The sequence below is a fragment of the Taudactylus pleione genome, unplaced genomic scaffold (genome assembly GCF_031769625.1).
Source record: "Taudactylus pleione unplaced genomic scaffold, aTauple2 ptg000157l, whole genome shotgun sequence".
In the NCBI taxonomy this organism is placed as follows: domain Eukaryota; kingdom Metazoa; phylum Chordata; class Amphibia; order Anura; family Myobatrachidae; genus Taudactylus; species Taudactylus pleione.
Genome location: NW_028284559.1, coordinates 3,501,271 through 3,514,546, shown reverse-complemented (window position 1 = coordinate 3,514,546; position 13,276 = coordinate 3,501,271). Strand labels below are relative to the sequence as shown.

The 13,276-nt window shown below is 47.7% G+C and overlaps 2 protein-coding genes across 3 annotated transcripts in view; one reads left to right on the top strand and one right to left on the bottom strand.

Annotated features, from left to right (window-relative positions):
- DUSP13A (dual specificity phosphatase 13A) overlaps positions 1 to 1,132 on the bottom strand; it is a 47,996-nt gene extending 46,864 nt beyond the window's left edge. Inside the window, exon 1 of the mRNA XM_088474962.1 lies at positions 936 to 1,132. The gene's annotated coding sequence lies outside the window, so the exon portion shown is untranslated. The remainder of the gene's footprint in view (positions 1 to 935) is intronic.
- Positions 1,133 to 1,138: 6 nt separating this feature from the next.
- SAMD8 (sterile alpha motif domain containing 8) overlaps positions 1,139 to 13,276 on the top strand; it is an 82,850-nt gene continuing 70,712 nt past the window's right edge. The window contains exon 1 of one of the 2 annotated variants that reach the window (XM_088474957.1): positions 1,139 to 1,439. In XM_088474957.1, the coding sequence (XP_088331083.1) occupies positions 1,308 to 1,439 (132 nt within the window). In that variant the 5' untranslated portion in view covers positions 1,139 to 1,307. Of the gene's footprint in view, positions 1,444 to 13,276 lie in introns of both variants that reach the window. The other variant, XM_088474959.1, reaches the window with a different exon arrangement.

The window sequence follows — 13,276 nt, the reverse complement described above, 5'->3', positions numbered from 1 at the left end:
AGACCATCATGTGAGAGCTGTGTGAAGGGAAACCGTACATGCTGCACCTTTACCTAAGTTTGCACCCAGAGCACCCTTTGTTTAGGGGATGTAGTTAAGAGACCGGTTGCAATCACGACACTACAATCACGGCAGGGGATTTAACATAGGTGTCAAAATACTGACGCATATGTTAATCCCGACGCCGGGACCCCGACAGGATACCGGACCGATCGTCCAGCGCCGGAGGTAAGTAGCGATGTAGCCGGGGATGGGGGAGGGGGGTTAGGTTTAGGCACTAGGGAGGGAGGTTAGGATTAGGAATCCCCCCGGGAGGGTTAGGTTTAGGGTGCGGGGATGGGGGTTTTTAGGGACTAAAGGGGAGAGGTTAGGGTTAGGCACTAGGGGAGGAGGTTAGGCACCCCTAAAGGAGGGTTAGGATTAGGGGGTGGAGAGGGGAGAGTTAGATTACTTACCTCTGATTTTGGGATTTCCTCGGCATCGGGCTAGCGCTGTCGAGATTTGAACCGGCGGCTACACAGCCTCCGGCATTTCAATCCCATTCCTTTGTTTAGGTCTATCAAATAAATCCTAGCTACCTGCACTAACTTCCCTACCTCTTATAAACCCAGTGCCGGCAGCATTGGGGACTCTTACATGTAGTTTCACAGTGGTGTCACCCAGTGCGCCACTGAGGACTTCATGTCCATAGGCCACATATCCTGTCTGTCGTATGACATTTTGGGGGCATGTCTTTCGTGTCACCCCCCTTTCTCGTCACGCTGGGAGCTTGCTCAGGGCTGCCCCCAGCCTCCTGACAGTGTCACCCCCTAAAGTAATGACACTAAAGTTTCACGTTCCAATTCCTACACTGTCCTGCATTTTGCTATCACCATGACACGTTACACATTCTGTATATATAAACCTGCTTTTTCTAATTAATAGTGATTGTTTACCGTTCCGCCCCATTGGATACTTGGGTTTCTGATTTCTATAAGCGACCGCCCACTGTGTCACTATTATCTCTCCTACAACCAAGATAGATACGGATACACCACATGGGAAAGTATATGGCAGCAGCGATAAGAACGAGAAGGGCTGATATGACACTTATGATGCCATGGATTCCTCCTTTAACCGTCTGGACTGGTACTGTACACGATGCCGGCTGTTGCGCGAAGTGACCGGGCGGTGGCGCTGTGTACACCAGTAGCAGTAGCGGGCGGCCCCCTGGTGGGCAGTGTGAGTCGAGCGCTGTGTGTGTTGCTGCTGAGAGACGCTCTATCCCCGTCACCGGGGGGCTTCCTCCTCCTGTTACCGCCGTTTCTATGGACACGGCAGGGGCCTGCTCCTGTACACCAAGCCTGATTCCAACATCCGGGGAGGTGGGGACCCCGCTGGCGGCCGGAGTGCGGGAGGATAGGGGAGCGGGGTCCCTAGAAGCACTGTGGCGTCTCCGTGTAGGTGAGAGGCCGCCCAGCAGCGGCGGAAGGGCCCGGGTTGGGGTAATGACACGTACATGTCAGTGTGCTGCTCTCCCACAATTACCCCCTGGCAGCCTGGCTAATTATATTCTGCAGGACATAGATATGACCACAGGACATGTGTTATTTTCTCATGTCCAGGGTCCTAGGAGGCAACTTTTTAGAATGATTGTAGGGGCTCCAGATCCCCTTACTCATATGACCATGCATAGAACCGGATAGTGGCATCACAGATATGGGGGTACTCCAGCACCCACAGAACTGGCTCTTGTGTTTGTGGTCATTTACTGTTACTGTCAATGAGAGTCTTGTGTTAAATTGTAGGTTCTTAAAGCATGGCTGTATAACTATAAGATTTAGCAATATACACGGCATACTTGCCTACTTTTGAAAAAGCATTTTAGGGAGATTGTGGAAGCAGCACCTATGAGCGCAGCGGTAAAGTGGGCGTGTACTGCTATATCTGAGAGGTGTCATAAAAATTACTTTCATCCAAATGTAAACGAGTCCCAGAGCAGTTAGTAAGATCCACTTGGTGATGTAAACACACTGATACTTATCAGAAAATGCATGTAGCCATAGGGATCACTGTGCCGTATAACCAATGCAGGGAAATTATAGTAATGATCCCATTTGAATGTGTGTATCCCATTTGAATGTGTCTCTCTCTCTCTCTGTTTTTTATTAATATAACGGGATGTAGTCAGGACACTAATAGCCCAACATGGGACTAAAGATAGGCATTGAAATCCGATGCCTATCATTGGCCTCACAACGAAATCCCGACACCCGGCATACCCAACGAAGGTAAGCCGGGTGTCTTAGGTTCTAGACGCAAGGGGGTAGGAGGAGGAGGAAACCCTTGGGAGGGTTAGGACTCTTCAGTGAGACCGGGAAATTGATGCTATTTCAGGGAGTCTCCCTGACAATGAGGGACAGATGGCAAGTATGATACACAGTCGAGTCACATTATTATGATCACCAGCTAATAGCCAGAGTAACCACCGTGTGCAACATGGACAGCAGCTAGAAGGGCTGGGAATGACTCTATAAGATGCTGATGGGTTGGTACAGGTATCTGGATCCATGCTGACTGCCGTGCATCCCACAGCTGCTGTAGGGTGCATGGTGGAGTAATCTTAGAGCGAACACAACGATCGCGATGGTCCCACAGATGCTCAATTGTGTTCAAGTCTGGGGAATTAGTGAGCCAGAGAAGTACTTGGAAGTCTTGGTAATGCTCGTCCAACCACTGTTGGACATTTCTAGCCTTGTGACATGTCGCATTCTTGCTTGAAGATCCCATCCACCTCAGGGAAGACAATCAGCATGTACTTGCTCTGCAACAATGGATTCATAACCCAGAGAATGCCATGAAAACATTCCCCAGAGCATAACGTTGCCACCACCAGCTTGGGTTCTTCCAGCAATGGTTGCAGGGTGTTTGTTCTCCGATGTTTCTCGCCTGACATGCCGACGTCCATCTGGTTCGATGAAGCAGAAAACGTGACTCATCGGAGAAGGCAACCCATCGCCAACAGCAGAGTTCCAATTCTGATACAGGCGTGAAAATTGAAGTCTCTTTCGCTGATGCACCTTTGTTAGCATAGGTGCAGCGACCATCCGTTTGATACGGATCCCCATACGCACCATGGTACGCTGGACTGTCATTTTAAACACACGTCTGGTGGCCCCCAGGTTCATTGTGATGAAGAGCGGCTCCACTGTAGCGTGTCGGTGGGCCCTCACACACCTTCGTAGCCGACTTTCACCTCTCACCTCATTGTGCTCCGCAGTTTCCACGTCGCATAACCCGCGGTTTCCACGTCACATATTCGCAGTGGTGCCATTTGTCCAGTCATGATACACATTCTCAGCAGCACGCGAACAGTTTACAGACTGCACTGTTTCAGAAATACTGTCACCCTTGGTCCGAAAGGCAATAATCATCCCTTTTTGCAACTCTGGTAAATCGCACCTTTTACCCATGACAGCAACGAGTGATGTGTGCAGACTGCCTATAGCACACCTTATATACCCACCAAACCAGCGCACGGCACGTGACGTACTTCGTGGGCTATGTGCTGCCAAAGTCAAATGTAGGAGGTGGTCATAAAATAATGTGACTCGACTGTGTATAATAGAAAAAGCTAATGAAGTTTAGCAGCTGAAAATTAACTTAAGGAGTGATCAAGGGGAGTCTGAGCAGGGACATTCCTCCCCCGGCCAGACACCTATAGCGTGTTTTGGACCAGTTTATGTGTGGTTGTCTATTATTGCCTGTAGCCCACATATGAGCTACCTGTGCAGCCACATCATTTATTGAAATAAGATCCCTTTGAGCAGGGGTGAGGGGAGACCAACGGCTTGGCGGAAATACTTTATACTGCCCCATGTAGGGGCCGTGCAGTCTATCGCCACAGTGCATAGCTCCTATAATGATGAATATTATCCTTGATTTATATGGCATCGCTAGTGTTTCACAGCACCTTACAAAGTACATGAACAAATGAGTGTACAAGAAAACAGTGACTTAAGGTACAAAACAATGCAGGACAAGGACATGGTTTATAAACATTGCTGCATTAACGATAATCACACTCAACCAGCAACAGGGCGTAAGCAACCAAATGTTAGGTGCCCTTGGTGGGAATTAGGAGTAGATGATAATATGAGTAAGAGAAGGAGAAGCACCTACTTTGATGCCCATTCCGTCTCAAACAACGGAGCTGTGAATGCAATGTGTAGGAGCAGCAAAATTAAGAAAGATCATCAACTTATGAGGCCTCTGGAGGTACAGATGTGTCCACATACATCTATCCTTTATGCGTTACAAGTCGCGCTACAGCGTCACACCACGGCCTGGCACGATTAGAAGGGCTGTTTAACGCGCAAGGAGGCTAGATGTATGAGGACACATCTGTAGGAAGGGGTATCATTGAGGAAAGTTATTAAAGTAGATTAAAGGGTTTAGTTAGGATTGGGTCTGATTATGAAGGTGATGGTGTAAATGCTCTCTATAGAGTCATTTTAAGATGAAGGTTTATTTTTAGGGAGGTGACTATTGAATGTAATTAGGGAGTTAATGAATATAATTGATGTTTTGGGTTATTGATTTGTAAAGGAGCGAATGTTAAAAGGGGTTGTTACAATGATCCTGAAAGCTAATGATTTTTGAAGAGGCGTTAATGATGAAGTAAAGTAATAAAATATTGGATGGCGACCATGAGCAATGGTGAGTTAATGATGAAGTAAAGTAAAGATGTATTGGATGGCGATCGTGAGCAATGTTTTTTTTTGGATAATCCACACGAGATTAGTACACAAGGTTCTGATGGAAATTCAATGCTATTTGAATCTTCCTCTAATATATGCTACATAGGCAAAAGAACATGAACACCGTCCTATTTAGTGTGTGCATGCAATCTCCATAGTCAAACATTAGCAGTAGAAATGGTTGTACTGAAGAACTCAGTGACTTTTAACATGGCACTCGTAGGTTACCACCCATCCAACAAGTCAGTTTGCCAAATTTCTGCTTTGCTGGAGAGCTCCCCAGCTATTTTTGTGAAGTAGAAATGTCCAGAAGCAACAACCGCTCTGCCAAAATGCGGTAGACCACACAATTGCACTGAATCAGTGCTAATTGTTTATCCTTGGTTGCAACACACACTACTGAGTTTTAGACTCTGAAAGTAATGTCAGCACAAGAACTGTTCGTCAGGAGCTTCATGGATTAGGTTTCCATGAGCAGCAACATACTAGCCTCTGATTACCATGTGCAATGCCAAATGTTAGCTGGGGTGTTGTAAAAGACACTGTCATTGGGCTCTAGAGCAATGGAAACGTGTTCTTGAGTGACAAATTACCTCTCACCATCTAGTATGGTTGAATCTGGGTTTGGTGGATGAAGAGAGAACACTTCCTGCCTGAATGCATAATGACTGGGGCTGTTGTGTCATATTTTAGCCTGGGCCCTTAGTTCCAGGGAAGGGAAATCCTAATGCTATAACATACAGTGGCATTCTGGGCAGCACAGACCATGTAATGGTTAGCATTACTGCCTCACAGCACTGAGGTTGTGGGTTCAATTCCCACTTCAGGCCTAACTGTGTGGAGTTTGTATATTCTCCCTGTGCTTGCGTGGGTTTCCTCCGGGTTCTCTGGTTTCCTCCCACACTCCAAAAATATACTGGTAAGTTATTTGGCTCCTAACAAATTACCCTAGTGTGTGTATGCATGTGGTAGGGAATATAGATTGTAAGCTCCACTGGGGGTAGGGACCGATGTGATTGACCAAGTAAAGCGCTGCGGAATATGTGTGCGCTATATAAATAACTGGTAATAATAATAATTCTAGAGAGTTTTGTGCTTCCAATTTTGTGTCAACGGTTTGGGGAAGGCTTCATACAGTTTCAGCATGATATTTACCCCGTGCACAAAGCGAGGACCAAAAAAATCAGTTTCTTTAGAATGTTGTGGAGAAACCTGACTGGCCTGCACAGAGCCCTAATCTGTAGTCACATTGGAGGGTAATTCAATTCCACACGAATTTAAGCTCTCTGGATGATTGCCCAGCGCTATATCATTGCCTTTGCTTAAGTCGGGAGATGCAGTTTACACTGACTTATTCCCTGTGCTGTTTAGTCGTGGTAAATGGCATTTTCTGATTTATGTGCCCTGAGGCACTAGTTATCGTGGATTTCTGTTCGCACCTCAGGAAGTTGTGAGCAAAAATATACTGGTTGCACATATACAGTGCGGTCAGTTAAATAGCTCTGGGCACTCATCCCTCACGCTGAATTGAATTCCCTCCAATGAATACCTGTGGGATGAAATGGAATACCGACTGCAAATCAGGCCTTGTCACACCTGACTTCATTGATTGTCTTGAGGTTGCATGGATGTGAATCCCCACAGCCATATTCTAAAGTAATTTTAATGCACATGGTTTGGGTATAAGATGTTCAACAAGCACATATGCGTGTGATGTTTGGTTGTTCACATGCCTGGGCCATGAAGTGTATATCATAGGATGTGTATTACAGAGTTTAGTAATATACATGGATATCTAAATAATTGTACCATGATCTGTCACTCCTCTGCAACCATGTTAAGAGAGCGGTTCTTCTCTACAAAGCAGACACACAGTGACTGACCACATAATATGCTTGCTTTGAAGAAATCCACTGTGGCGATTAGGTGATTAATATACAGGCAAGATCGATGATGTTATATAGTGTTCCCGCTAGGTTGTTTCAGCGCTGAAACAACCATCCCCACACACTGGCCGAAAAGATGGTGAAACAATCACCGGCGATTGAATAGATTAAATGCATCTATTCACACTGCGGGTAGAGCTTGGAGGCAGCCCAGCATCTATGTGAGTGCTGGACACGCCCCCGACAGTGATGAAAAAGGGGCATGTCTCAAGGACGTGCCTCCTTTTATAGTGACCACACCCTGCAACATGCCCTCTTGAGTGAGAGCCGACTTGCCCATCCTAGAATTAACACTATTATAGCAACTGAAATTACTAATCTCAGCTTTTTGACCTGCATCAAATTCCATTAGGATATTGGACTTGATGCAGCATGGATCGCAATTGTAACCGCCTACACAGATCGGCTGATTGTTGCTTGCTGCGCACTCCGCATGTGCAGTTGATTGTATTGCGATTACGGAAGCACTGTGGAATTCATGCAGAGTGAGTAACAGGCCGTGAGCGTTTGGAGGTGGTGACGGGGGAGTGGTTGGAGAAACGCAGATGTGCCTGTTTGAGTACTCACTGCGAGTGACGAGAGTTGCAGATTCTGAGAGAGGTCAGACCTGCTGTAATTGTACATGAGGGGCCGATATTCTCCCATGTATACGCAGGACTGAGTATTACGGGTATGAGAAAGCTGTGGTGGGCGACTCTATGCTGGCTGAGCGGTGGCAGACGGCATATTTTCGCAGTTTCATTGCGTGCGATTACGCAGCTATGATCACCGTTGCGATCCGTGCTGAGTCAGGCCATTGTACTTAAGATGTGAGAGTGGCTTAAGATGTCTATTAAGAGTATTGCAGTGAAATGTCAAGGTTAATAATGAACATTTCTTCTTCAGGGTCCATAGGGCTCCACAGGGAGACATTGGGGGTGTAGGTGGGACCTGGAGGACCGGTCACCAACAGCAAAGCTTTTCAATCCCAGGATGCACCGGTCCTTTCCCCTATACCCCTCCCACAGCCCGAGGGCACTTCAGTTTCGTTGGTGTCCGGCAAGGAGCTGGACCACCATTATAACAGGGAGCTTACTTTTGCAGCCCAAGCCTTTTTTATTTTATTTAATTTTTATATCTACCAGAAGGTTTAGCAGCACCAGACTGTCCTCCGAACGTCTGTGCTGCCACCCCATCACCCCTTGGTGGCGCCTTGACACCAAGCCTGTGATAGGTACTCCCGGCGGGGATCCGAGTGGGACTAGATAGCAGCCTCCCCGGACCCCCAGACTGCAGCCCGGAATCCAGGGGACAGGTAAGGCGGATCCCCGTTCGTGTGAACTCGCGTATTAGTGCAGTCTTGCCTCTGGTCTCAGAAGACAGACCGGCGGCGCTGATGTGGACACTGGCTCGCCCACTACTCCACTAGACCACTGGGGCATTAACATACTGGCGCAGAGACATATTATTAAGGCATGGGTACCTGGTGGTTAACGTCAACCGGGGATAAGGCGCTCTCCCCGCACCCCCTCCCCCAGCTCAGGGCACCATTCCACTGTGGTCCTGGTGTTCCCTGGGCTGCTCCTCCCTCACCCTCAGCCCCCTCAGAGAAGCGCGGCAGCTATTTTAGGCAAGCAGTCTCCGGGAATCGCTTGGTCCTGTATACCTCTCCCAAGGGCCATGTTATACAGCGCTATATCCTACCAGCCACTGCGGTCTGTGTAGTTGATGATAGTGCCCATTACAGACATGTAATGTTGTTTTCTGATTTGTGTGTGACTTGTGCTAGCGCTAATCTCTATTTTCTATACTGTGAGTTACAACTATCCCTTGCTTCTGCTATATCCTGTCATACTAAGGTATAGAGCAGGGGTGGGGAACCTTTTTTCTGCCGAGGGCCATTTTGATATATATATAACATTATTTGCGGGCCCGGTGCAGGCCACGCCCCCTCTGTGTGATGTCACACGGGGGTGGGGCCTCAATCATCGGTGATTACAGCAATGCCTGGAGCATCGTGAGCAGCTGTAAAAGCAGCGGTGTGACCGTCTGAAGCATCTTAAGGACACTCCAGGTGACACTGCTGCATAGATTCTGGCTGCAGGATGCCATTCCAGGCACCCTGCTAGCCAGATGAGACTAACAGGAAAAAAGCTCAGAAGGCCAGGCCAAATGATTCTGCGGGCCTTATACGGCCCCCGGGCCTGAGGTTCCCCATCCCTGGTATAGAGGGCCATTGTATCTCACACTTGTGAGGGCTATCACTTCCTTCTTCCTGCGTTGCACACTACATTGTGCCATATTTAACACGGTTGCACGCTCCCTGGTGTCATATGTAGCGCTGTTGCACACTACCTTGTGCCATATATAGCGCTGTCGCTCCAGGGGGGCCACCAGTAGTGCAGTTGCACACTATGTTGTGATATATATATATATATATATATATATATAGCGCTGTTGCATACTGCATGATGCCACATTTAGCGCTGTTGCATATTATATTGGGACATGTATAGCGCTACTACACACTACTGCCTTATTTCATATACTGCAGGGTGTTCACTGCACTGTATTACTATGACTGGCAGAGAAAATAACAAACAGCCTCAGGATCCTGCCCCTATTCTGTTGTCCTGTAACTCCTACTCAGAGGGCTTAGCCCCAGAGGACTTCAACTTAATCGTTACACAGCCACAGGTCCCTCAGCCCCCAGTGTCTCTCCCTCAGGACCCACCCTGGGCGTGCTTTTCACAGATGCTGGCAAAAATTACGGAACAGAGAGTTGTCCCTGTGGGATGGCCACAGCAGGTACTCCCTGCAAATCCTTTGCCTCCCCCATGGGTAGACATGCTGTCTACCTCAGTACAGAGTTTGGCTACTACCTCTATAGCCTTGCAGCAAATGCTACAAAGGGAAAAGCCTCTACCTACTAAACCAGTGTTGGCTAACCTTGACACTCCAGCTGTTATGGAACTACATAACCCAGCATGCACTGCTACAGTTTTGCTATTAGGGCATGCTAAAACTGTGGCAGGGCATGCTGGGATATATAGTTCCACAACAGCTGGAGTGTCAAGGTTAGCCAACACTGAACTAAACCGTCTAAACGTGCTCTGTTATCCTCCCAGTCCACTCAGTTATCTGATTCTGACATATCATCTGGGTAGGCAGAAGATAAAGACCTCTCTCACTTCTCTCCAGAGAAGAGGAGCCACCCTCTAAACTAGATATACCTGCTTTTGTCAGAGCTGTAAAATCTATTAAACAAATAGAAGAGGTTGAACCAGCTCCTAAGAAAAATAATTAACTTTTTAAACGACAAAAGGTAGTTTTACCAGAGTTCCCTTAGTCAGACCAGCTATCTGATTACATGAATGAAGCTTGGAATATGCCTGGTAAAAGGTTTCAAATTCCTAAACTGTTCAGTTCCTCTACCCTCTTCCAGCTATTGATTGCACTAAATGGGAAGTTCCCCCGGCGGTGGATGTTCATGTAACTCGTTTGGTTAAAAATGCCACATTAACCATTCATACTGCTACCTCCTTGAAGGAGACTACAGATAGAAGTATAGAAGCTTGTCATAAATCTATTTACTCTCTTACAGGAGCTATTACTCATCCTGCTAGGGCTACGGCCTGGGTGGCTAAAGCCATTGAGAGTTGGGCAGAGGCCCTAGGAGAAACACTTCCCCCTGATACTTCAAGGGAGCAACTCTCATATGTATCTCCAGCCTCCTACTTAGGCGAGACAGCTATGGATACGGCTCTCCTGGCCTCCAGGATATCTGCCACTTTGGTAGTGGCCCGCCGTATCATTTGGCTCCGTTCCCGGAAAGCAGATTCAGACTCAAAATGGGCTCTGGAGTCTCTCCCTTATTCGGGAGGCATCCTATTTGGTCCAGAGCTAGATAAAATCTACTTTGGCAGCTTACAAGACAGCGTTTCTGCCCTTTACCTATAATACAAAACCTAGGCTGTCATCCTTCTGTTCCTTTCGCCCTCAAGGCAAAGCCAAGGGTCAGTCCTTTCCATGTCAACAGACATCAGCCAAGGCCTCCAAGCCTAGGGCCAAACAGGCCTGGGCTACTAGACGTTCACCTGCCAAGTCTGCGGACAAGCCTGTAACCTGACTGGGCGGCCCTCTCCCTGGAGGCTCCCAGGGTGGGAGGCCGACTTCTTTCGCCCAGGTTGGCACCAAACCACGTCAGATACCTGGGTAGGAGAAGTGGTCTCCCATGGATACGCCCTCTTATTCCTGATGTGCCCCCCCCCCAACAGTTCTTTTGCACAGGACCTCCATCGGACTCAATCAAGGCCCTACTGCTCCACAAAGCCAATAAGTCCTTACTGAATTAAGGAAAATTATTATTCTACCCTTTTCTTAGTTCAGAAGCCCAATGGGTCTCATCAACCTATCCTCAATCTCAAATATCTGAACAAGTTTATCAGGGTATCCAAGTTTTTGGAAACTCTCCATTCTATTACCCTAGCTATGGAGCCTGGAGGTTTTATGGTGTCCCTGGACATTCAGGACACTTACCTACTTGTACCTATAGCGCCTTTTCATCAACAATATCTCCGGTTTGCTATACTACAGCAACATTACCAATTTCAGGCTCTGCCGTTTGGCCTCTCAACGGCCCCTCGGGTCTTTACCAAGATCATTGCAGTTATGGCGGCCTCTTTTAGTCGTCAAGGGATCAGACTTCTCCCATACTTGGATGACTCTTCAACACCATCTGCAGGTAAAGATTACTGTCTACAAATGCAGGGTTGGCTGAACAACTGGAAAAAGTCTTCCCTGACACCCTCTCAAAGGATGGTAAATTTGGGAGCCCTCCTGAACTCTCAAGTTCAGAGAATTTTCCTGAAGGCAGAAAAGATTTCAGCACTTCAGTACAGACTATGCAGACTGCTTCAAAATCACTCTGCAATGCAGGCCTTGGGATCAATGGTGTCCGCCTTCGACATGGTGGAGTTCGCCCAGTTTCACTCCAGGCCCCTACAACACCTGATCCTCTCCAGTTGGAACAGGCTACCCCATCTGCTCAAATCCCAGATGATGAGCCTTCCCCCAGAGGTTTGCCTGTCCCTAGCCTGGTGGCTACAGACTCCCCATTTGTACCAGGGTTGTCCCTTTTGGACCCCGGACTGGACTCCTCACCATGCAAGCAAGACACTGAGGGTGGGGCGCAGTAACGGGCCAATACTCCTTCCAGAACCGATGGTCCCCTGTCGAGGTAATGTTGCCAATCAACATCCTTGTACTTCGAGCCATTTACATAGCTCTATCTCTGGCTCAGAATATTCTGAAAAACAAGTACAGTCCGACAACGCCACAGCTGTGACCTACCTCAATCATCAAAGTCAATCAGCAATGACAGAAGTGTCCCGCATTCTCACACTATCTTCTCAGTGTTCATCTCGGGGATTCTCAATTGGGAAGCGGATTTCCTCAACCGTTACAACGTGCATGTAGAAGAACGGTCTCTACATCCAGAAGTCTTTCAGCTTCTGGTGGACAAATGGGGTGTTCCAGAAGTGGATCTCATGGCATCAAGACACATCAACAAACTTCCAGTTTATGGAGCAAGAACAAAGGCCCCCGATGCGGCCTTCATAGACGCCTTGTCGGTGACATGGACCTACCAGTTGGCATATCTCTTCCCTCCAATATCCCTGCTTCCTCGAGTGCTTCGGAAATTCAGGCAGGAAGTAGGCACAGTCCTGTTAATAGCTCCGGCTTGGCCCAGACGTCATTGGTACTTGGATCTTGTAAGAGTCTCTGTAGATGTTCCTCTTAATCTTCCTCTGAGTAGACCTGTTGTCTCAGGGTCCATGTCTACATCCGGACCTAGCCCGTCTGTCTTTAATGGTTTGGCTCTTGAGACCTCCCTCCTAATGGCTAAGAGATTCTCCAGCTCTGTGGTACAGACCATGCTCCGAGTACGTAAACCGGCCTCAGCCAGGATTTACCACAGAATTTTGCATTCATATTTCCAATGGTGTGCTCCACAAAACTGACTCTCAGGTCTTTAAAGTTTCTCTACTTGCCTTTCTTCAGGCTGAACTGGATCTAGGCCCCCGCCTAGCATCTCTCAGTGCAAGTTTCTGCTTTGTCTATCTGGTTTCAGCGCAAGATTGCTTGACAGTGGTGCTCAAAGCAGCTTCAGGAACCTCCATTTGAACCTCTGGAATCGATAGATATCAAATGGCTTACTACAAAGACTCTGTTTCTTCTGGCTATAGCATCTTCATGTAGGGTATCGGATTTAGGGCGCTTTCATGCCGCTCCCCCTTTTGATATTTCATCAGGATAGGACTGTTCTTCGAACTCGCCCAGGCTTCCTTCCCAAGGTGGTTTCTCGCTTCCACCTGAATGCAGAAAATGTGGTTCCGGCATTTAACTCACCAGACCTCTTGGCAGGTGAGGCATCTTTGGATGTGGTCCATGCTGTAAAGATCTATGTGAACCATACTACTTCCATCAGGAAATCGGACTCCCTCTTTGTCCTTTATGGATTCCACCAGGGATGGCCGGCTAACAAACAGACTCTGGTCAGATGGATTCTCATGACTATCTCGCAGACCTACACGCAGACTACAGTCTCTG